General features: G+C 33.5%; 2 protein-coding genes across 2 annotated transcripts in view; one reads left to right on the top strand and one right to left on the bottom strand.

Annotated features, from left to right (window-relative positions):
• Positions 1-13,159, top strand: part of LOC124366701 (probable chitinase 10) — a 32,930-nt gene extending 19,771 nt beyond the window's left edge. The window contains exons 12-18 of the mRNA XM_046823300.1: positions 3,522-3,710; positions 3,821-4,032; positions 4,138-4,270; positions 4,473-4,594; positions 8,840-9,028; positions 10,064-10,180; positions 12,952-13,159. Coding sequence (XP_046679256.1) covers positions 3,522-3,710; positions 3,821-4,032; positions 4,138-4,270; positions 4,473-4,594; positions 8,840-9,028; positions 10,064-10,180; positions 12,952-13,110 — 1,121 coding nt within the window. The 3' untranslated portion in view covers positions 13,111-13,159. The remainder of the gene's footprint in view (positions 1-3,521; positions 3,711-3,820; positions 4,033-4,137; positions 4,271-4,472; positions 4,595-8,839; positions 9,029-10,063; positions 10,181-12,951) is intronic.
• Positions 13,160-14,580: 1,421 nt separating this feature from the next.
• On the bottom strand, positions 14,581-24,831 carry LOC124365817 (probable chitinase 10). Its single transcript, XM_046821855.1, has 8 exons — positions 24,444-24,831; positions 23,433-23,621; positions 22,984-23,195; positions 19,373-19,505; positions 19,083-19,213; positions 17,690-17,878; positions 17,055-17,171; positions 14,581-16,036 (listed from the first exon to the last, which is right to left on the bottom strand). The coding sequence occupies exons 1-8, from the start codon at positions 24,589-24,591 to the stop codon at positions 15,881-15,883; spliced, it is 1,275 nt and encodes a 424-aa protein (XP_046677811.1). The 5' UTR covers positions 24,592-24,831; the 3' UTR covers positions 14,581-15,880.
• Positions 24,832-26,446: the final 1,615 nt, after the last annotated feature.

The following is a 26,446-nucleotide window of genomic DNA, read 5'->3' as shown; positions in this document are numbered from 1 at the left end:
ACATGTTTCAGGATTGGTGCAACATTCTCCTTAGTTAAAGCGTCTGTCGGGTGGTTACTACTACGCCAATTAAACACTGCCTTTTTTTCCAGCCTGACTTGATTGGTCTAAATGCAGCAACATCTGCTGGCTGCATTATTCTGGTAGCGTTTGGGTATAGGGCTATCAGTATTATTTGCAACTCAGAACACAGTTGGCTTAGCTGATAGGAAAGATGGCTCTTATGCCCATCTACAAAAAGGATAACTGGCCGTGTGATATTTTTTTTTTTCAAGGTGTGCATTAAAAACATTTACCGATGTACTCATAAAAGACTTCGATTTCATCCATCCAGTGTTCGAATGACCAATACCCCAAGAGTCTGGTACAGAATTTACAATTGTTTGATGGTAATCTATGGTACGGATAGATTAACATCGGTGGAACAATTCGCCCACAAGCAAAAAGAAAACATCACAGTAATGGCGGCTTTTGAATTTCCCTTGTCAATTTCATAAACATTTTTTGATCCTGTGGAGCTAAAACTTTAGAACCCTTTGGACACAGTAGGAAATTTGTCTCATCGCCATTAAAAACACGAGTCGGGTCTTCAAAACGTCCACCGCATTTTCTTCTTTCAAAATGTCTTCTATAGTTTTAAACCAATTTTTAATATCGTTTTCGCTGACGCATGAGCTTGCAGAAGTTACTCCTTCGGGAGTCCTTAAGGATAGGTTAGGGTGCCTTTTTAAAAATGCTTGATACCAACCGAGGCCTGGAAGATTGTTTTTTAAAAGGATTAGGTCTTTCATTTTGTATTAAGAATTCTTGAACGCTCAGTTGCAAATCTTCTTTCCGTCGTGGGAAACCTTTCCGACAGCAGTCATTGATCCATTTTTTTCAAGTGTATCCTCTTCTTCCTTCGTCAGTACAGGTGGAGGACCAAGTGTGTTTTTTGAAAACTTGTCACTAAGCCGAAACTGAATAGTTGACCGAGGAACACCATGCTTTTTTTGCTGCCGCCTTTTTGGTCATTCCATTTCTAAACATCTTGTAAAGCTGCCTCAAGAGAATCGGCTTTGTAAGAGAATTTAGGCATAATTTGAACTCCGTTGGTGATCTGAAAAGAAAAAAGTTATTTATTGGCATGCCAATATCTATACATTGACATAGTGCCAATCACTGCTAGGTTACAGTGATTGGCATGCCAACGAGAAATATATATATGTGTGCCAATGACTGTTTCAAATTGAGTTGTTAAACAATAACAATATTCATAAAAAGCCCATTGTTTTTATACTTCGAAAGATGTTATTTTTTGGCTTAAAATAAACAATCTCTTAAATACATAGTCATTGGCACTCCCTCCGATGACTATATTTCATAATTTTTAAACATACAGTCATTGGCACCCCCTTTGCAGGTTTGATTTTGAGGTTATTTAACTTAAAACCTATCAAAAATGGTTTCAACTCCTTCTACATTACAGCTATCATTGTCTTAGTTGCAAAGATTTATCTTATCAAAGGAAAATTAACATAGTACAGAGAAGCAACTCTAAAGGAATTCACAAGAAGATCAACAGAAAAAGCTTACCTATACTAAAAATAATTTTTCCAGACACCACGTGCAGTCTATCTGCAAACATCACAATACCAATTGGGGAGAACTGTTAAGAGTATCTAATGAACTATGTTGGCATTCAATGCTGCCAACCTAAATCTTGTAATGAACAAAATAATTACAAAGTGCCAATGACTGTACTAGTGCCAATGACTGTATGGTTTACCCTATGTTGTACTATTTGGATTGTACCTATTGTATGATCAGCTGTAAATTGTATCTCATTGTTTTCATGACAGCAACATACTAGACTAGTGACTATAATTGCTATTGGAACTACAGTATAATTACTTATAAATAAAAGTGTTTAAAATGACATATACATTGAAGATTGAAGTGCTATTATTTCATTGCCTTAACCTTTGATAACCTTAACCTTCAGTTCTTCAATTCTTTTTCAATCCTTTTTTGGTTTTTTGGCTGGAATCTAACTTTTTATAAACGTTCCAAAATTGTATGAATGTTTACCAAAGTTGCTATGCAATATTCTTTTGCAATAAAGAATTATCAATGATATTATTATTCAACTTTTTATAAGTAACCTTAACATTTAAAAGGCAAAACCTCCCTTACTGACCTTTTAATATCCTATTAAAATATTTGTCATGTAGCTATTCCTGATGTAATCTAGTACTTTGATAAACATATAAATATTAAAAACTATAATAATTGTTTACTACTTTTTAGTCCTCCCGTACAAAGAACGGGTGCACTGCTAATGTCAAAAATTATATCAAAATTCAAAAAGATACTTTATTTCTATTCTAAAAAAGATAATAAACAGTGGTATATATTTTTTTACAATAATGAAAACAGAAAGAATTCCTCACAAGACCAAAGGTAAATGATGTCCTTTGGAAGATTAGAATGTAAGATGTGAATTTTATTGTCATACACTGACTAATGTTAAAAACTAAAGGGTTGGGTATTGGGGTACTTTGGGGGGGCATTACACTTGGATTGGGGGGGCATGCGCCATTGCCCTTGGGGGGGCTGGGCACCCCTGAAATGCATAAATAATTTTACATAAAATCTGCCAATAGCCGACTGCCCTAACCTGCCCTTACCTCTGACAACACAGGACTGTGATATTCTCAGCATAGTCATTATCAAAACAAAACTAGGTGAATCTTTTTACTTACAGAGGGCACTGAGCCAAGGTCCTACCCTTGAATATCAATGAATTGGTGTTCTGCTTTTGAAAGCTTTTGACTTCTAGCAGTAAAAATAATTTTACTAACCAACGTGGAGCAAAGCAAGTGGACAAACAAACAAATGTACTTCGATTCTCCACCATCACTGTAACAAGAAAAATTTTGTTCTCTGCTGCACTAAATCTCTCAGCTCTGTTCTTATATCTGTGAACTTTTGGACTCTTGCATACTTCCATCATTATCTTATTTGAGGGATTACTCAGAGAATAATGCATTCTGCCACATCCACACCAGTTAAACAATTATGTGAGGAATCACTACTAAGACACAAATTATTACAATTAATTGCACCAAGACAGGGTTTTGAAAATTAAATAAGGGAGAGAAAATGTTTGCAGCTGGTTCCAGGTCTTGATGGGAGCACTTCACCAACATGTAAGTTTGACATTCCTGATAGCTCAGAGAAAACGCACATCCTCTACAGTCCATATTCACTTTGGTCCTTTTTAACATAAACATCTTTATTATTACCTTCTTCTGGATATTTTATTCAATGACGAATACTGAGGTCTATCTTAGTTGTGAAAGTTCTTGAGCAATTCACACATTCAAACTCGTCACGAGCTACAATGACATAAATCTGATCAGATGAGGATGAAAGCAGTGGGCCCTATATATTTATCATTCTTTTTACACAATACTAGGCTATCTTATGAGGATAGTATACCCAGGAAAGTAAACGTTATTAGTTGTTCTTGATTCCAGCGGGTAATGAGGAAAAAGCAGTAATGTGTTACTTTACAAACTGGGCTGGTTATCGAACTGGCCATGCAAACTTTTCACCAGCGAATATCGACCCATCTCTCTGTACTCACATCTTGTACGCTTTTGCAACCTTGGATGATGCAACTCTAACAATTGTTCCATTTGACAGTAACGCTGACTTTACAAAAGGTGAGTAACTTGTATCACTTAATTTTTGTTGACATTTATAGCAATGCTAGTTTACACCATGGTTCGATATTCCACCATTCTTCTTACTTTATCATCATATACATTTACAGGATTCTATGCGTCAGTGACAGCATTAAAAAAGAAAGGACTGAAAATCCTGTTATCTATCGGAGGTTGGGTTAGCTCTGAGGACGAAAAGTGGAGAAGACTTATCCGCAATGTGCATGCACATTCAAACTTTATTACTTCAGTTGTCAAGTTCCTCAAAAAGTACAACTTTGATGGTCTTGATATGGATTACGAGTACCCTGGATGTCCTCAGGTACACAATCACATTTTTCCATTCAAACTTCTCTAATGGAGTTAAAGATAGCTTAGCTTAAAATTAACCTAGACAAAAAGACATTTATTTTTGTATTATTAATAGGGTAACAGATTAGCAAGTTGGACTACCGATTCAAAAAGTTTCAACAAGCTAATGTCTAGCCTGAGAAGAGCCCTTGGAAACAAATATTTGCTTACAGTTGCTGCTGCTGCGGGAAAATCAAACATCAAAGAATGTAAGAATTTTTGTAATTATATCTTTATTTAGATAGGATGATTGTATATCGTTCTCATAGCCTTACTTAATATTTTAATTTATTTCCTAATATAGGTTTTATATTGACCATTGACTAAATTTAGAAGTTATAAATAATAGACAACCTTAGGGCTTGTCACTTGGTCCAATGATCTTTCTACAGGTGTTTTTTGTATCCACAGGTTATCACATGACAGAACTATGTCAGTTAGTCGACTGGGTAAATGTGATGACCTATGATTACCACAGTTACGCTGACGGTGTGACAGGAGCCAACGCACCATATGGCTCTTCTACAGGAGTGGTGAGTAATGGTTAAAGAATAAATTATGAAATGTGTCTATAATCATTGAGAGCAGTTTTGAGTCCATGATTTAATTGTGTACTCTGTTTAGTTAATTAGTAAAAGAAGACTTTATTTTTTATTTTAATTGTGATTTTAATGAATGCATAATAGATGTCAATTGTAGGGCACCTTTCTTGTACAAAGGTTTAAATGGCCATTGTTAATTTTAGATACTGGGTTTTATTGTGCAGTCTTAAGCAACTGCTAAGCAATTGTTTATATGTATGAGTGCAACGTTAAATGGGCGATGCCAATCGTTGACACTTGATTATCATGCATCGGCTTAGTAAGCAAATGTCACTTGTAGAGACTTAGTTTTCATGAATATAAGTTAGTTTGAAATGTCAAACTTCTGTTGTACCACAAAGATGATTGAAATTATTGCTACTGGTACTTAGTTTTTATGTACAAGCTTAAGCATATGGTGTTAATCAGGACATGCTTCTCTTTGACTTTGTTACTAGAATAGAACTGAATCATTTGAATCAAGATAAGAATCCTTCTTGATCTTAACACCCAGTTGTTTAACTTCTGGTGGTTCCAGTTCAGAGATTTTAGTTACTTTTTTTAATGATGGGTTCTTTTGGCTTTCTCTGTCCCAGACTGCATTCTTTACTCCCTCATGGTTCAGTCTGGTTTATAGCTGTGTTTATGCTAGTAGCCACTCATTTGGGTGATTATGTTATTTCTGTTCTTTGGTTAAGTGGTCTAAGAAGTGATACTTTTGTCTTGGATCTGGCCACAGACAACTTTAGTAATTTAATGTTAGCTTATAACTGACAATTCTCACATGTGTATGTATTGACTAAAAAGATTATTTGTTAATTCTGTTGTTTGTTATTTTATTTTAGTGTAGTTCAACCTTTTAGCCTAACATGCATGGTCATGTGTGCTGAGTGTAAAGGCAAGATCAATAAAAGATCTTGATCCTACAAATAACAGGTGCTACAAAATTAATGTTTAGACATGAGTATTAAAATCTATAAATGAAGATATTTCAGTCTATCTTTCTGTCAATTCTGAAGCTACTACTAATATCCTTCAACAAATGCATCCAGTAAGTCACTCTCTTCCAAATATTGACCCAATGAACTCAGTCCTTTATCTGAGCGTCTTTTGGTTGCTCCGGAGATCGTAATGAAAGATATTACAAGAATCTTTTAATACTTTGATAAGTAGTTTGCAATCCGTGGAATGAGCCACCAAAGAAAATACTAGCCTAAACATCTTGGTTAGTGAGCTTAAACAGTCTGTCTTGTTCTCCCTGCTGTTTTTTTTTCTAAATTGTCAAGTCCCCAATTCAGTTCACAGAGAGATATTGCTAGAAATCGAGCTTTTACTCTAGAAGTCCCACAGCAATTTTGGTGGAATTGATGGAAATGCTGAAATTCAAGTCGATCCCGTTAAAATGCCAGTTGAATTCAGATTAGGAATTAGAGAAACCTTCAGGTAACAAAACCAGTCTAAGTAGCAACAACTTAAAGGATAAAACACATCCTTAATGGTGATATGTAGTTGTTGGGACTCAATATCAATGGAAAAGGAAAGATTCAGTTCATGACTAAAATTAAACCAAGAGTGCCTAAGGAGATTCTGACTGGATTTGATAACTGAATAGGAGATATTCATTGTTCAAATACTAGCATTCTTCCAGTATTGGTTTGCTATGTTCCATCTACAGTGAAGAACTTAAAAATTTGCTCAATTTGTGGAATATCAAACAAATGCTCATTAGCATATTGTTCAAGGTATATTTGAGGATATTGTTGTTGCTGTACTCATGTCATTGTTTAGATTAAGTTTATTTACATTTATTTATATAAATCTGGAAACAGATTGATCCAAAAGGGGCACCTGACTCTCCATTTCTAGACAAATATCTGTTGTAGTTGTCATTCTTAAGATATTCAACAACTGTATCATTTAGAGACTAAAAATAAAAACAAACAGATCTGGCTCGGAGGCTATGAAACTGTCAGAAAGAGAAATTAATTATTAGAATTAAAAAATTACATCCGGGCTCTGAAGGATTTATAATGTTACCAAGTTAACAATAAAATGAGTTACAGAGTAAAATATGTAGATGCAGATGCAAAGGAGGGGTCAATAATAACAATAAGAAGGTGATAGGGAATTATGCCAACTCATCAACGTTTTTCTTGCTTCATACCAGATACAGGGGGCAGAACATCTAGCTCGGATTCTCAAGCCTTCCAGGGGGGTCGACCGATGTCCATGAGTAGGGGCATTGCTGTCAATGGCATCGGGGTTGGTTACATGTTTCAAGGGATTCCATCTGTCTTTCGCACACTAACGGGTTAGAACCGAAAGGACTTCTAAAGGGACTCAGACATGTTGCCAATGGAAGAACAAAGAGGCGAGATACTGTTTTGTAATTGTGTTGTGTAATGTATACAACAAACCTTTAATTAGTACTTATAATTTTCTTGTTATTTATTTTGACATGGTATATATTCTAAACTGTGACATCAACTTTATGCTGGTGATGTTTTCTCTACCTATAGAAGTAGTGGCAGGTGATTTTGGTTCTGCCATCAGCCAGTGATTTTGTTGAAGAGTAATGTGCAATCAGTAATATGCCTTTGAATAACTACAAAACTGAGGTAGTTACAACATTTACCCATACAAAATGCTTCATTGATTTCAGTTGTAGTCGGCAGCAATTGAACCGAGAGAACATATAGTTTGGGATCTTAAAATCAGTCTGATACAGTCTTCTACTTTCCCTTGTACATGTTCAAATGTTATGTAGTGTTCTTGATTCTGTGTTTGATTTTATTCATTACTAGTGTATGATACATGAGTTCATTCTCACCAGTCTGGACTTACATGATAGTTTAGACATTGGTGAATTCATCGCCACACATCTTAGATTTTAATTTTTTGTGTATATTGAACGTTATATCTTAAGGATGTTTTATACCTGAAGAGGAAAACCCCAATCTTCAAAACCTAGTGTTTTATTTTTATTATATATATAATGATGACAAAGTCTAAATTCCTATCATCTTTTAAATAATGGTCACTTATAGGCTATCCATTACTGAAATGAAATATTTCAGAATCAGGTCTGAAAAGCTAGTTATTATAATTTAACCCTTTAAGTGCCGAGTTTTTCAACAGTGTTGTTACAGGCTACTACTGAGTTTATTGGCCGTGCTCAGAGCAGTTCCGCAGACAGTGTAATGTAGCATGTTTCTCACCCACCACGATCAATTTTAGCAATATCTTTATTTACTAAATTGCCATAAGAATTTCTTGAATCATCACAACAGGTCCTCGTTAATAAATTAAGTCCACATTCTGATCTCCCTCCTTCTCAGTAAAGTTAAACTGCTAAATGTTTAACTCACAACACATTCAGACAAATCTAAAATTGATAAAACGTCCTTAACGTTATTAAAACTCATTCCAGCCATACCGACTGAACTACAATCAAAATATAAAGTAACAAAAACTTGCAATAGCAACTTCAAAAACTAGAAAACAATAACGTTCTGTTTTTAATGTCCAGGAACGTATGTAAATAATTCCTTAGTTTACTGTCAGAGTGTAGTAGCAATTAAATAGCACTACTATGGATTTGTAGTAGTTCAAATAAATACTACTTGAGGCCAATGTGTATTATTGTACAGCTGTCAGATGTATTGTAGCGAAGCAGCTGTTTTAACGTGTTAACACAGGCATGGTAGTTGCACACAAAAGTGGAATCGCTCGTGTTAACGTGGGTGTGGCAGTTAAGGGGTTAAGAGATTACATGATATTAGTGCTTAATTAGTTTTAACATGTATACTGTTAACATGTTACTGTGGGTACAGGGGCATATCATTTTAGATTGTAACCCAAGATCAGAGTATGCCAGAGACCATCTAGCCGCTTAAAATAATAAAACTGATTTATGAAAAAAATATAGCTCTTCATAAAACAAGCCATTGTGTTCCATTTTTTTGCATAGTGAACAGGATACACTGCCACCCTCTGTGTTCAGAGTACCTCGGCGTACCCTTGAATATGATGTCAATTCCTCTATTAACTAATGCTGAAAAATTATTTCCTGTATCAAATATAACAAGCAGTATGTAAAACCATAATTAATTTCTTCTAGGTTTACCAAAAGCTATTATATATTTTCTAAGAATGTGTTAAGGATGTGGTTAGATTGTATATGTTCCTTGTTATTAGGTGGACAGTATAATGTACTACCTTAATGAATTGAAGTGTCCATCTAACAAAATCGTGTTGGGGATACCTTTCCATGGGCGGACATATACCATGACCAACCCTGGCCGACCACAGTTTGGTGTACCAGTCTCTGGACCAGGCACGCCTGGCACTTACACCAGGGAAAGTGGCTTACTGGCTTATCATGAGGTGAGTTTTATAACCTGTACGTAGTCCATGAATCAATTACAGAGTAGGAGTATGCTAGCCCACTTGTCCCATAACATGCATCACTGAGGTTGCATGTAAAATTTCAAGCTAAGTTTACAGCTGTCTATAGTTACACAATTTAGTGTGCAATTTTTTTCGTTGCCATCATGGTTACCCATGATACCAATGTAAAAATGTTCCTTAACGCTCAGCCAAATCCCATGGAATTACATGGAACCAAAACAGAACTCAATGTTGCTTATAAAGAACTCAAACTCCATACAGCATTTTAACTTAATTCGTAATTTTGTTTTGTTCTCAAGATATCGTGCAGACAGACGGAAATGAAATTTTCTAGTCCCTTGAGTGACAGGCTTTGCTAACACTCAGCCAATAAAATAGCCACAAGTGTTCTTTTCACTATAATAATATAAAAAATAGTGCAAAACTCAATTTATAAATGTCACATGCCTTTGAATAGATGACTTATTGATGAACAAGAATGAATAACACAATTGATCATAGTGTTAAATATAAATATAAATCTGGGATTGAAATATAAAACATTCAATCAACACAAAGTGTTTAAATTTATTAAGTTTTGTTCATTTTTTTAATCAGCATTTGTCATTTTGTATTTTTATTTTGTACAACAGAAATTTGTCACAGACTTGAAATCTGGAATCTGAAATCCATGTCTGTCTTAAGAGATCTAAAATAAGTTGAGGACGAAGATATTTAACACTAACTCTTTGTGTAATTTTGATATAAGAGACAACTAGACTAAAAAAGAGGTCTGTCTGGTTTACACAGAAGCCATCCAGTGTAATCTAGATGAAGAGGTGTTCTCATTGTCTCATCAGGTATCTCATATTTTGTCTTCAACATTTTATGGACATTTTCCATTGGACCAGTGCAGTCAGCTAGCTCAATTAGCCATATATGTGAGGATATAATCACGTTTAACTACTACTTATTAACCCATAAGATTTGACTACATTTTGGTATTTTACATTCTTTTTCTCTAATTTGCAGATTTGCTTGCTGATGAAAAGTGGTTACAGTTCAGGAATTGATGAAGTCAATGGCAGTTACGCATGGAAGGATGCCCAATTCATCAGCTACGATGGTCCATCAGACTTAGCCAAGAAAGTAAGAACTAAGAGTTCAATACTTATGAATTTATCATGGCACTCTATTATATTGTTATTTTTATGTTCTATTACCTCATTTAAATTGTTCCTTGTACTTGTTGATATTATTTTATCACACGGTAAACCAAAATGAAAAAATTAAATTACACCCGCATTTAAATTTCACTTTATGAACTGACGGATCAAATTCTTTTAAACCATCAAAGGATGGCTGATAACTTCTACCATTTGATCAGTTTTGATATATTGATTTTGTTCAACATTAAAGGGTATCTAATTTAACCACATAATGGTGTCATAAGATTGATCTAAGAATTTTGCATGATTCTATACATTTTTATCAATACATTTCTTTTTGTGAACGGTTGAATTATTATTTTCATTTGGAAACTAAACAAAAGTATTTAAATTAAACTTACTAAAAACCCATTAAATTGTTGATAAAAATACAAAGCTACTGTTACTAAAATACAAAAGTTACTTCATGAAGTAGGGTTTCAACACGGGTTAATACGAGGTCAACACCATAAGTATCCCAATTAAAATTATTTAAATAAATGCAACCAATTTATATATTTAAAAAAAAAACATTGCTTTTCGAAAAACTTTAAGCTAAAATAACTCATATTGAGGGTGATACTAACTCAAATTAATATTACATTATTAAAACAATAACCAATTAATCATGATTATTTAACAACATAAAATATACAATCTTTTCCATTACTAATTAGGAAAATTTAAAATTGTTTACTTTAAAAATTATACTTACACATGAAATATATATTATTATATGTATGTAGTTCTTTGATAAATTTTGTAGTGGAATATTACAAAGCCCAAAAAACTGTGTATGTATAAAGTTATCGTTATTATTTTCCATTAATATTAAAAAAACTATGCTATACACCTGTTTAATTATATTTAAAACAGCATTTATGTGGGTTTTCCCACAAGATCATTTTAGTAAGAAAATATATTGTGGTTTGTAAAATGAAAGTATGTGGTTTACTCTGTCTGAAACTCTGTGGTATATGGTTTGTATAAATAATGTATATAAACGTTGAGGTACAGATAGTTTATAGCCTTTGTTAAATTCGAATTTGAAATTAATACAAGATAGAAGTATGCCACACAACGTGTCACGTAACAGACTTCACAGAGGTTCAAAGGTGTTCAAAATTTCAAGTCTAAAGCTCATTGCAATATTGACAGATAAAATGACAGACAATCATATGGAAAAGAACTGTGTACATTTTCTGGCAAACAACCGAAATTGTGACAGGCTACTGAGTGATAGACTTTATTGATGCTCAACCAAATTCCAAGGTTGGACATGCACCATCATAGAACTCATTCTTGTATATGTAGAAATGAAGTTTCATGGACATTTAAGTCTACGGATGCAATCTTTCTTGAGATATCTTGCCACATAATACGTTTACAATTTTGTTCATTAATAATAATTAAATAATAACACACACAAGTCACCATAAAATAGCGGTGTATGTGTTGGGATAGTTAGGCTACAGGTGTTAATATGTCACATGTTAAAATCTCTTGTGAGTGTATTTAGTTTGTTTACAAATTTATTTATTCTGCTGTTTTCTCGTTGCTATCATGATTACACATAAGACCAATGTTAAAACATTCACTAATGCTCAGCCAAATCTCATGGAGTGACTTTCATTATCGAAGTCAGTGTTCCTCATATAGAAATGAAGCTGAATGCACATTTTCAAGTCATTAGGGCAGTTCATATTCAAGATATCATGTGGACGGACAGGCAGAAATACAATTTTTCGAAACCCTCGAGTGATAGCCTTCGCTAACCTCAGCCAATTGTTATAAAATATCATGAATGTTTTGCTGTTTTTTTTTTCAGAATCAGCTGTATAGAGTTTAAATATATTCTTTTTATTTAGTTTTAGTGTTTTTTTTTCAAATTTTTGTTATTTTATATATATTTTAGTCCACTAAGTCATTTTCACTATCTATGTCTATGTCATCATAACACAAAGAAGCAGATTGTCTATTTGTGCATAGGATATTTCAATTGTACTATTATAAACACTAGAATTAAACTCCAGGACAATATAAAAGTGACATGCAATAACACACGGTATCTGTCTGCTTTGTGCGACTACATTGAACTCACCAAGGTGCAAACACTCATGACAAAGGACCAAAGAAGTGCTGACATCTAGTAGAAAACATCAGAACTACTTGCACAACATGCGATTGTCATAGAAATGCTTCTGGCACAACATTACTGCAGATAACAGAATCAAAACTGTGAAGGGGTTAAAAATAGAATATTAATATCATTAAAATATTCCAAGACAACCGCTTATTGTCTTAATGGTAAACAAAAATGAAATAACAAGTCACCCATAGAGGTTAAAGATGATTCATCTGATGGTCTGTTCCATTGTCAGTACTCTCAGTTCAAAATCTTTCTAAACTTTTTTGCCATGTGAAAGCCACTTTCTATACTAATGTAAAATGAGATGTTGATATTTTTAATTAAACCTTAGTCCCATAACACTGGACATTAGCACTAAAAATTGTATTTTTGTCAACATCAATAAATTATTAAATGCAACAAAATGTCAGATTTGCTTAGGCTATATAATTCTAAAGTAGATCAATTGTGCTGGAAGAATATATCTTTCAAATGCAAAACAATTAATTAACTCCTCTATCATCAAATTTTGAAATGGTAAAAAAATCTATGATTTTTTTAACTTTTGTTTCGTTTTGTTTCAGTCTTCTTTCATCATTTCCAAGAATCTGAAAGGAGCAATGGTCTGGGCTTTGGACCTGGATGACTTCAACAACGTGTGTGGATGTGGAAATTTCCCTTTACTAACCACATTGAACCAGCAGCTGAGATGTCTTAAGTCGCAAAAAGTTCAATGTTACTAGAGTTACTATCATGAACAATATCAGAGAATGTTACAGCCACCTCAATCAATCTTGTTATAAACATTCACTTTACCTTTTGACACATCACACCACATTTATAGGTAATAATAACACTATAAGGTACTATATAATTTGAAATAGCAAGGTTTAGTGGTGTAACTAAGAGCAGTTAGTATGAGGGATTAGACACCCTCCCCACAAAGTCCTAAACCTTTTTAAAAATATACTTATAACAGCAATCCATTTTATTTGAACAACAGTTACATGTTTTACTTTGAATTAGTCCTATTTTTTTAATTTAGATTTATTCCATGTCCTCCTCTTGGTGTGGTGTGCTTCAATGAGATTTCTTCATCCCCTACCCCAAAAAAAGACAAATTACGACACTGCCAATATTCTAGTATTAAGGCAGGGCTTCGGAAAATTTAGATTTGTATACGCTTGTGAAAAGAAGTTCAGAGGAGTTGTGGAATATCTTTTTTTATTTGAGGGAAGAGTCTAAGATCCTGCACTTAGTCCTAAAAGGACCTTTGTGCCTCCCTTAACCGTACATCGGGCGCTAAACGGAGTTTTCCTCCGTGTATTTTTTATCATTAAAAATAGTACTACTTTTCTGATGTTGGCAGTCGTTTCCCGCAGTGTACTTCACGAGCATCTTTCGGAGAAGCGAAACAATAGCCTCCCGCTTATCTTTGTCAAAATCTGTCAGTATGAGGTCTACTTCCGTGCGAGACTGGACGATTCCTCCGTGAGCGCCCGATGTTGTGTTTGTAGTGCTTGGACGAAATCTCCGTGAGCGCCTTATAGTGTTTAGTTTTTATGGAGTAATAATCCGTGTGCGCCTAAATGTGTGACCTGTGATGGTTTCTTTTTAAGTTTTACAATATATTTTATTTGAATTTTGTGAAATGGAGAATGAAGACGAGAGACTTGTCAGTACAGTACCCGTGTGCTAGGGAACATTTCAGTACTGTTTATGGAGTGAAAATTGTCGTTATAAGAACCAGAAGGAAAATGTTTTGAAACTTTGTGTAGTGTTTAAACAAATTTTTAGTAAAGAATAAATTATGATTTTAGAGTAATAATTGACATTACAATTGTATAATATCTCAAGAATTGAAGTAAGTTGTTTTTGTAAGAAGTTAAAAACTGAGTTAATTTTCTTATATTATTACAGTAGGTTAAACATTTTTACAATTAATTGCATTATTCCTTAAAATAAATCATGTTGTTATTATACAATAACATTTTTTTAAATTTTGAATTTCTTATTTGGAAAATTCATTACATAAGAGAGTTATTTTTATTTAATTTCTAAAAATGAATATATTACATTGTAATTAAATCAGTATGAATATTTAAACAAATAAAAAACAGTTTAAACGACTATGATATCCATTATTCGCTAACCTGGAGGAAACCTCCGTGAGCGCCTGATGGTGTTTCTAATTTTAAGCACCTGATGGAGGGTTAATTGTATTTTCCCATCAAGTTTGAGGCTTCTGCAAAAACCAATTGGATTTGTTTGCTCCAGCTCTCACAAATCCTTTTGGGTATTGTGGAATACATAACATGCTTACTTTTTTTTACTAACATTACAGTTGTGAATATTTTTATCAGTAAATTGCAGCACTGAATTTAAGTTAAATGAACTTAACAGGACCATTGTTAGTCTGTTGTAACAGTTTACTCAACTTTGCTTTGAAATAGCCATAAGGTAGTTGATGTGAATTAAAAATGGTCAATGCTCATGTCTTTAATGTAATATAGTGTATATCACTGTGGTTGTGTACATTACACTTCTTACAACTGCACTATACAGAATTATCTGCACAAAAGCTTGTGTGTCAAAACGTTAAAAAATTTATTCGATCAAGGAAAAGAATTTAATTTGTAAATAGTGGCTTGGTAGAAGCTATGAATCAGATCAGAGTTGTTGTGATTTGGATTCTTACATTTAATTATTCGAATATCATAAATATGAGTAAAAATAAAGTCAAACAGTTTGAGCCTGATAATTTGTAAATGCCACCAGGAAGGCTTCATGCCTAATGGTTGTGATCAAAGCACATTTACAAACTTTAAGATAATCAAAACAAATGTTGAGTGTGAAAAGTGTTTACAAGAAACCGGTTTTGGTTTCTTGTAAACACTTTTTATGTACAGACAGTGTAATGAGAACCAATATATCCGTAGTTATATTGAGTTGAAATTTGTGTACAATATTTTTAGCATTTGTACATATTAAATTTGTGTAGGAGTCTTAAAATTCCTGTATTTGATGTTACTTTAAGTCTAGTGATTTAGAATATTCTTCTGTTTATTGTCACCATAATATGTTTTTTGACTTAAAATTGAGTTTGATTAGAAATGTACAAAACAGTTTATAAGCCTGTTTCATAGCCTTAACAACAGTTGTACCGTAGATCAAATGTTGTATAGTACAATGTTGTGGTGTGATTAATCTGTAGACTTTCATTACATTTTGTATGTCATTTGATACTATGTTTTATTGGCTAATTTGGTTAAAAAAACATAGGTACAAAATCGCAAACTCAGAAATTAAATTACCAAAACAGTTTACATAGTTTATTGATTCTATTAGCAACCTAACCTATAAAAGTTTCTACTTGGCCATGTTCTCCGTTGTGAGTAGAATCTGGACAAGGTTAGGGTTGGTTCTGTTCTAGTCACCAAGTAGATGTGGCCATCTCAAGAAGATGTAATCCGTCAAGAATGTTTGCATCTATGGATAATTAGCTGATAATTACTAACAAGCAACTCCTGACGAGTTGCAAAATCTCAACTGCTGGTTCAACGTAGTCAACAGAGGATACCTCCCGCCGCCACAGGTGTTGTTGAAGTCATCGTAGGCCAAATTCCACAACATTGCGCCTTTCAGTTCATAGTCCATTATTAAACGAGACTGAAACATTGTGTTAAAAGAAAAGAAGTATATTGATAAGGGATAAAGTTAACATTAGATTTTAAATTATTATAAAAATAAAATATATAGTGTTTTGTACAAATTTGTAATATCAGGGCTCCGTTTTTACTGTGGAGCACTGCATCCTTGGGTTCCATTTGGCTGAATAACAAACCAAGTTTTTTATTTACAAAATTGAAATGGAAAATTGTATAGATAATACAATCAGTCTAAAGACAGACAAACATTGCATTTTTTGCTGGATCTTGAGTATTAGAATTCACTACATTTAGTTGAATAGAAACTATGTTTGTTATTTCCACACTAAAAGTGAGCTCTGTAATATTGCAGTTGTGCTAGTTATTCATACTGTGTATAAAATCTAAATTTAATCTTTCATACAGAGATGTAGTTGGTTAATGTTAATTTTCACCATCCTTTGTGGAGCCTTTTTGTTAAATTTAGTACACCTTTTTAAATTCCTTAACTTCTTTACTAAAATATATTTTCAGGTAATCTGTGTCTAATAGGTTTAAAGAGCTGCACAGATTTAAAGAAATGCAATGTTTACTAGAGACTAAATTAATGAGATATAAATTAGAATTGTACCCTCAACTACAAAATATGAAACCTTTTATAGATAATTCACGTTTCCAGTTATATTTGAACAAAAATTGTAATTTAAACTTTTGAACAAGAATTTAGAGATAAACTGTGAAATTTTTAATGATGTAAAGCACTACAAATTTTCAGCAAGTTTTACAAAAAGTTCAGCTTTTTACAGCATATTAGTTTAAAATATTAAAAATGGTGAATGTTTCATACACAAACGGAATGTTTGTGCTGTATTGGGAGATAGATGATTAAGAATTGTGTAAAACTATAAAAAAAACCAAAGACATCATTAATTGGACCTAATGTTGGACTCTGAAGGACAATTAAGAGAGGTTATTAACCTCTAATATATATATTCATTAATATATATTCATTAACAATAAATATTGTCTTAAATACTTACTTTCCTGATGATGTCGATCGGACCATCGTAACTGATGAATTGAGTACCATTCCAAGCATAACTGCCATTCACTTGACTATGGCCTGAGCTATAGCCATATTTTATCAGTAGACAAATCTGCAAGAATACAACGCAAGTGAGTAAAGTTGTAACTACTATACTAAAGCGTGTTTTAAATTATACTTCTAAGTGCAATTTTTGTAGTTAAATCTGTGACCTCTATTTCATCACAAAGTTGGTGCTTTACTAAATAGTCGTTGAAGTCAGCCCACCTGTATTTCAGAAAAGGGCCTATGAGATTGGCTCTTTGAATATTTATTATTCTGTTACTAAATGTTGACATATGGTATTGTACTGAATCTCATTTTATAAATAGTAAATCAAATACAAATAGATTATTTATCTTGATTTGATTTCTTTAAAAAAGCTATTTAAAGCTGTTTTACAGCGGTTTGCGCATACAAAGATTGACTTTTATATATAGTTGCAGATTCTCAACATTTTGTACTAATATATAACAAATTAAGACTCAGTTATACAGATACTTACTTTTATATTTTATCACTATTGGTTTTGAATGTAGAGAATAAAATAACCTTGTTTAAACTAATAGCGATAAACAAGGAAAGATTCACCTCGTAGTAGGTTTGAATGCCAGTGCTTTTGGTGTAGGTGCCGACCGTGCCAGGACCAGAAACTGGCACACCAAACTGTGCCGGCGAAGTGTCAACCATGGTGTACGTGTGACCATAGAACGGAATCCCCAACACGATCTTGTGTGAAGGGCATTGCAGCTCGTCAATATAATACTTGACTGTGTCAATCTGAGACATGGCATGATTAATGGTTAAAACCTTATTCTTAAAACACAAATAAATGATTGTGCAATATCTGGTTGTATTATCTAAAACTTCTGCACTACTTGTGCCAGTAGGAATGACATGAATTCAATCAAGTTGAGCCGGTAAGAACATTAATTAGCTATAGGGGTATCCATAAATTGCTCTATCAAACTTCACCATTATATTTTTCAGATCAAAATAAATTTAAAAAACATATAAAGTATAGTTCTATCTTGCTTAGTTTACCGTCTGTCTGTCTGTTTGTGTCTTTTAGGAAAAAATTATTACTTTAAATTAAAGGTAAGTTCAAACTTTGGAAAATGTTTAATCTTATTAAGATCTGTTTTTAAATCAAGTTTCAGAAAAATATCATATTATTTTTTTATAACCACCTGATAGTTGTATTTAACAGATGAGGTTACTCGCTCATTGTTGTCATTTTGTACACTTGATATAAAAATTTATTCGATGCAATAATTAAGTTTTGTCAAACGGATCCTTAAACTTTATTTATGTATTGTAATCAATATGGAGTCACAAATTGATCACATTACAATAATTAGAGTAGTATTTAAAAGATATCAATTAAAAACTATCATAAAATTTAAAATGATTCCCACAAGGTGTAACTACGATACAAATATAATATAACTATAATTAGAATAGTTTATAATTTAATTTTGTACACGAACTACCTTTGAATATGATCGCATAATTACGTAAGAAACAAAGTAAAGCAATGGCTCGGCCCCTGTCCATATCTATAGCTCTAGTGTTGGTACAACATGAAATGCACTACCAATGTTTCAACATATACTCATATTCAACATACTCATCCCTCCCCAGGACTAATTATTGCCATAAAGAGGTGCTTGGCCTCCAGTCTCACAATTTCTGTAACTGTGATAATGGTAAGACATGACATGCACCACCAATGTTCCAACAAATACCACTCCCCAGTACTAACTGTTGCCATAAAGAGGTGCTTTTGTCCCAGTCTCACCATTTCTGTAGCTGTGGTATTGGTACGACATAACATTCACAACCAATGTTCCAACAAATACTCACCACTCCCCAGGACCAAGTGTTGCCATACAGAGGTGCTTTGGTTCCAGTCTCACAATTTCTGTAACTGTGATAATGGTAAGACATGAAATGCACCACCATTGTTCTAACAAATACTCACCACTCCCCAGGAGGACTTGGTGCCATAAAGAGGTGCTTTTGCGCCTGTCTCACCATTTCTGTAGCTGTGGTAATGGTATGACATAACGTTCACCCAATCCACTAGCCGACACAGTTCTGTCATGTTGTAACCTGTTTAAAAAAGGTGACCTGTGAGAAAAACACTGGAGCAAGTGTCATACTATCAGGTAGTCCATTAATAATTTTAAAAACATAATCCTACTCTTATGGAGATTTTTTTTTTCTTGATCAATACCTACAATTATGAGTAAAATAAAAATATTTTCATACATCTATCAATGGTTATTTTGCTACAAGAAGTTGCAGCTGTGAGCAAATATTTTCCATCGAAGGTAGTTTTCAGTTCAGCTAACAGACTATTGAAGTTGTCTTTGTCAGTAGGGAGACCTTCTGTTCTTTTGCCCTGAAAAATTAGAATTAAATCGATCAGTAGAATTCTGAATTAAAATTCATCTTTTACTGTATGATGACTTCTGTACATCTATTTTTTGTCCATATTACTTGTACTGAAATTTAAAATTTCCAATTATTTCTCAAGATATATTAGCTTAATTTGATTAATTTTTTTCTGATCAACAAGAATTAAAAACTTTGCCTTTTATACAACAACAGAATGTAAAAGTTTCCTCTTTATAAACGTTTACTCTTTGTTTTCTACTGTAAAGATGCAAACTATTCTGTTTTAAATTGATTAAAAGAACCTGAAAACTTTTATTTGTACCAGTAATTAAATACATTTTATGAGACAAAATTAAGTGATAAATATATTGAATTATTGATTAAACAAAATTCAAGACAAAAGTGAAGTGGAAAAAATTCTAATAAGGAATTCAAAGAGAATTCCTTGGTTAGGTTTTAAAAACAGAAATGAATTTATGACTTTTTTACAAGAATTGAGAGGATTATAACAATTGAGCTGGTTTCAAGTTTAAAACACTACGACCTTCTGTCTAAATTACTGCAGGTAACATCTTTCTCATTTAGAAACAAAAACAAAAAAGTTGTTTAATTTGTTTAAATGACTCATAATGGAATGAATGTTTAGTGGAACAATGCACGGAATGAGTATTTGTTGAAGAGTAGGAATTAACTACTTCTTCAATGGTATTTGTCTGTTCAGATATTGGGATTTGAAATGGAGACAAATGAAAATTCAATGCTGGGAGTTATGAGGTAAGCAGTCATATGAGGCAGTCAATTCAAGACAGAATTACAATTTTATTGAATTTTCAAGGAAGAAATGAGTAAAACCATATTTAAAGATTTTACTACGGCAGACCTAGGTTATGAATAGTTGGTCTCACTTAATATAGAGCCACAGTTATGGTGTTAAGATGGATGATACTCCAAAGATATAAATCAAAAACTTTTAGATGGCCTGAAGATAGATGTCACCAGTGGAAAGTCATGGAGTTAGTAGCCTTGAGACCAACACATGACATGTCCTACACAACCATGTTTTTGCCTTGGACTTCCCACAAGCGAACATTGGTGGTAGGGTATTCATTGATTTGCCGATCACGACTGGTCGTGATGTTTATGGCTAAAACAGATGTAGAGTTGGTTGGACACATCAATTGAGAGCTAGGACACTCTCATTCTCCACAAGAAACATAGCCTGGATGGGGAAGGATCTTGCCTATTCCAAAGGCACGATTATCACGTCAAAAGACAGGGTCAAGAATATAGGTATATTATTGGACAGGCGGAGAATTTCAATTTCTGAACGAGTCTTTGAGAAAGGCATCCATGAGGATGGCTGTAAATAGTAGGTCCATGAAGAATGTGCAAGACCCCAAGCAAATAATGGGCTTGGTCACGCAATCCATGCTAATTTATGGGGCTCTGATGTGAGTTGGTGCAATGTGTTTAGTCAAAGGTAACAGTGCACTGCTCAGGATACAGCAGGCTACAGCACTTTGAATCACATCAACTAACAAAACAATGCTTTTGGAGATCATTTTGGTGCTAGCTTGCAATCCAATATACACGATCAAGCAGGAAAGAACGGATAGTTTCAATGAAAAAGGAACAGGACAGAGCTCCACAACGTTTTTATTGAAGCCTGCCAGTAGGTGTAGGAAGTGGCAAGCAATTGTGTCTGGATCAGACCGATTTTCCGGACACCCAGGTGTGATTAAAAAATTGGAGAGGTCAACTTCTACCAGACACAAGTGTTTAGGATGTTTTAATCGGTATGAGCACAAGATTAGGAAAAGTGACACCTGTCGGTACTGTCCAGGAGAAAAGGGCTGTGCTGAACACACATTTACTTGTGCAAGGAGAGAAGATTCTTCTAAAGATGTCCCTGCTGGGACATCAAGTATCAGTTCACCAGAGATGTTGGTTGTCTGCATAACAGAGTCCACTGAGACCTAAGCTATCTCCAATATCCGCAAGAAAAGGGAGGAAGCTTATTGATAAAAATGAAGAAGCAACTACAGTATAGTAAAGTCACCTGTCTGGCTGAAGTAACCTCAAGCTCCCCAGTGGTTCTGACGTGGTAGACAGAGGGAGTTGGGATTTGCAGGTCACTGATTTTTACAACATAGCCAACACACCATACAAAAAATAGATATTCAGGAAAAAATTTACAAACAAAAAACTTATTATCTTAACAAAGCTAAATGTTTCAGATTTAATTCATAGTTATCAAACTTTAAAATACGAGCCAAAATTAAAATTTTGAACATAAGAAAATGTTAAATACTGATCCACTATGTTATTTTGATGAAGTACCAATTAAATTAAAAGGAATTTATTATTGATTCAAATTTTACCTTTAGATTAAGAAATGACTAAGTATTGTAAGCACCAAAGATTAAAAAATAATTCTGTAAATTTAAAATAAATGGTTTTAAATTTTTGTAAGAAAAGTGTTAAATTATAATTGTTTTTAAAGGTCAACTAAGTTGATTTCATTGTTCTAAAAAGTTATAATATGTGTCGTTCACTACCAAAGAATGGGTATAATCCTTCAAAAAATAAAAAAACTTATGCATAACCATTCTTGAATAGGGTGTTAAACATTTTGTTTTTACTAAAACAAGTGAGCATGGCGCCCCAATATCCAAAAGCATTTAAATACTTTCAGTGTTTTGGAAAATGTAATACTTTATATGAGATATATAATTAAGTTGGTAGACCTAACTTCAAAAATTAGAATGTATCTTTATATTTATAAATATTCAAAAATGATTTGTTTATCATCACTGGTCTCATTTCATATTTTCCCAAGAAGTTTGTCGAGTAATAACTGGGTACCTACATGTAATATAAGTAGGTTTACAAATTATGAATACGATACTCAAAGGAAATTAGTTAGGGTAGTCAACTAGGGTAGGCTAACAAAATTGTGAAAGATCTTTTCTAATAGGACACTCTAGATTAGAGAAGAAATACTTCATTTTAAATGTTTGATAAAAGTTAACTGTGTGGATAAAGAATATACTTTTCATCATGGATAAGTAACTAATCTTATATTACAGGATAAAACCAACACTGTATCTACAGTTTATTGCTTAACTTTATCATGACTATCAGTTAATTGAACCATGTACTTAATATTTTTTTATTCCTGACAGCATTTATAAGAATAAATGTGATTCTACGCTTCAAAACAACTAGGATACCAATAATTCATGTCCAGATCACCAAAATTGTAATAACCCAGGAAAGTGATGACAGATATGAAAATTAGCTGTCCATTGCAAGGATCTGATGACAATTTGATGGATTGTTGCTCCATCTTTCTTCTGCCTACTTATTCCTTAATCCAATTGAGATAAACCACCTTTAGAATAGAGATCAACACTCCTTCAATGCAGTTAACAAATTCTTGCGTCCTGCAGAAGTTTATGAGCAAGTAAATGTGATTATACCTGAGGACAACCAGGATATTCATAATCCATGTCTAGACCATCAAAGTTGTACTTCTCTAGGAAAGCGATGACAGATGAGATAAAATCTGTTCGGACTGTGGAGTTACTGAGAAGTCTACTCCATTTGTTGCCTGCGGAGTTGTTCCATCCTCCAATACCAATCAGTACCTTCAGCCCATAATCCTTGAGTGCAGTCACTAACTCATAGAGTTCTGCAAAAGTTTTATTAAAAAAATAATTATATAGTCCTATTACTGCAAATAATATAATAAGACAAGTACACATAATCAAAGCTACAATGAACTCTTGTATTTGATTTCCCCGATAATTCCTTGATATGAATTTCTGCTTTGGATAGTTAGTTATGTCTTTTCTAAAATCATGAAATTATTTACTATATTCTGATAAATTTTACAAAAAATTAGTTTTTATTTTCAGTTATTACTTACTGTTTTGTATATCCGCCTGGGGTTTAGAAGGCACAATGGTCAAAGTTGAATTGTCCAGCGAAGCAAAAGCATAGATGATGTGAGTACAGAGTGAAGCGTTTATATTTTCCGGAGTAAACTTTGCTAAGCCACTTCGATCCCATGTCCAGTTTGGAAAATAGCACACCACTGATTTCTCTTGTGGACTAGCTGTAATCAGAGTTGAAAAATTAAAATTCTTCCTGTTGAATACAAAACAAGCAATTTAAAAAGCCTTACAAATATTATAATGAGAATTTTCTTGAGTTAAATAATTGGAATAATAAAATTGAATGTCCCAACTTTGTCATTAATTTTCTCCCTCTTTTAGGACACCCCTCTCTTTCACAAAATAGATTTTCAGCGGCCACAGTATCACTTCTTTCCTGAATCTACTTTGGCTTTGAGTTTCTTTAGATCATCAATCAGGTAATTCTACAGGTTTAAAAGTTATCAAGATTTCTCCAACAAAGTAAGACACGTAACAGAAAGCTGGAAACTGACAGGTCGCCATTTTTTAAACAAAGGCCAAATATCATTTAAATCGTAATTTCTCTATACAGCTAATAACAATACAACTTTTTTATTGAAGGATATTATCTATTTAAAGAACACATTTTTCTCTACATAAAAGTCATTGTAAGAGTTTTAAATGTACTCATTTCCACATGTCTCTTATAGGAGTTTATTTCCATTATAACATTAATACAAATTTACAAAATGGCCCTATACTAATTATGTTTTACAATTACTTTCATTTTAAAGTAAAGAGGACAGTATAACATTTCAAAGATTTCAACTTAGTAAGCATTTAGTGGTGGAGTAAAACTAAGATTTATCTTTCACTCCATCATAGCAAGGGCTGGGTCATTTAGTTTTGATTTTGGATAAGATCCTGTTCAGTTTTATCTAGGCTATCTAAAACTAAAAATATAAAGCTATATTTAAATACTAACTAAAATTGTTATTGCGACAGTCTCTTTAAATCAGTACCTTGTTTTGATATCCTGCAATGTTCTCCACCAATATTTTCAGTGTTTGAACTCAAAGATGAACTGGAATCGGAACTGACGACTTCTTGAAGATCAGCTGTTTTAAAAATAAAACCAACAAAAACAGAAAGTATAATAAACTTACACATTTTTTATATACAGTTAAAATAATGTAATACCGCGGATAAGAAATGGTTCAATGTATTGCTTATAAAAAAACAACTTTAGAGGAAATAACCTTCTTATAAGCCAGCAATGACTGAATGCCGAATTTTCCGTGCAAAACAGTCACTATCTGTTAATGTTCAAAGTACACAATGCTTAATTCTATTTAATTTCCTGATAGAATAATTTAATTTTCCCTTCCTACGTTTCTCAAGACCAGCAGATCTGGTACCGGACCCATAAACTGGCATTATCGAGATTGAACTTTCGACTCGGCTGTGGTGGGGATGATACCGCCTGAGTCATCTACTACCGAGCAGAGTCCCGCCCCGCTGTTTTTATTAGGTTTCATAGTTTGTATTGGTAGCACTTTTCTTCTCTTCGAAAAATGTGTTAGTTCTGACAATTGACTCTAAATTATTTCTCATTATACAAAATTAGTGCGTACAAACTGAGACTGCGAGAGAAACGGTCGCAATTACAATCCTACTTGTAAGGAATTCAAAGTAACTTTCAAAATAATTGTCTTGCATACAGTACAGTCTGAAAGCTTATCAGGAAACACTTTAGTGCTTGATGCACTTTTTTATTTAATGTAAATATGTACACAACTCCAGAAAGACTATATACATGTTTCTTTACCTAGCTGACTTGTTTGTGAGAAAGACAGACAGATATTCAGGTGGCTGAGACTGATGAGCTTTTATGTGTAGTTTACTTAACAAACTGTCAACTAGTGCAGCTATTATTACGTTCAATGTAGTAGAGTATATTTCTGGATTTGTAGCTCGGGTAATATTTGTTATGCTTAACTGTGAATAACGTCTAGTGATATTAACTAGAACATTGTAACATTCTTTGTTTGAAGGTTATTTTTGACGATGGAAGGATTGTGAAGGAAACAGGATTTTTCCGGTCATTTGCCATCGTTCAGTGAAACAAGAAATCAGTAACACTACGTTTCGAGATCTGCAATCTGATCTCTTCTTCAGGTAAAGAACTAACCTAATACATAAATTACAAACTAGGTTAAAATAAACAAATCTTACCAAAGCGTTGTGGCACGCCTTAGTCAGGGAATCACAACCTACATGTTGTTTTGTCATATTCACTAACTCTATAAACATGCACTTAATAATTGTAACATGTAGTATTTTTTATATTTCTTGTAAACATATATGTATCTTTGTGCAATTATTATATGGATTTATTTTTGTTTACAAAGAATCCAGACAGGTCGACGGGGATGTACCCCTCTATGGGAAATTCTGGGAAATATACCAGTGGGCTGCAGTACAGATAGTGCTCCTAGCTCACAGGGGAGCTTTGTACAGCAGGGGAGTGAGGAAAACTAAATTCTCAAATATTTGCTCGGAGAGAGGAGTTCAACAAATAGCGTGATCAGATGGGATGGGCAGTTGTTGAGTCAGTGATGTTTGGGTAGTGATGTTTGCCTACAGTGGCGGGTCGTCCAACATCGCCCTAGGTCTTTGCATTTATTCGGGTGAAACACCCTTCCGGGAAACCTATGAATTGTTCCACTCAGACTGTTTCAAACCGCTGAGTAAAGGAGACGAGTTTGGTCCTTGATGTAGTTGTAGATCGATGGTAGAACCCTTGGTACGAAATATCACTGTGTTTCTGACGTAACATGGTGATCCAGTCAGGAAAAGCAGTGTGGAGTTTTTGACAAACATTTAGCCTTTCCTGGTTGGCAGATGAAAGATGAAGGATACCAAGCAGGGCGCGGCGTAAGTAAGGACAGCAGCAGCTTAGTCTTCTCCAAATGGGAAGAGGTTGGCATAAGTAGCGAGGAGAGACCGTTGCGGGAGGCTTTCT

Source organism: Homalodisca vitripennis, chromosome 7 (assembly GCF_021130785.1).
Source record: "Homalodisca vitripennis isolate AUS2020 chromosome 7, UT_GWSS_2.1, whole genome shotgun sequence".
NCBI lineage: Eukaryota > Metazoa > Arthropoda > Insecta > Hemiptera > Cicadellidae > Homalodisca > Homalodisca vitripennis.
Note: the sequence above shows the minus strand (reverse complement) of the source record. Positions and strands in the feature narration are given on the sequence as shown.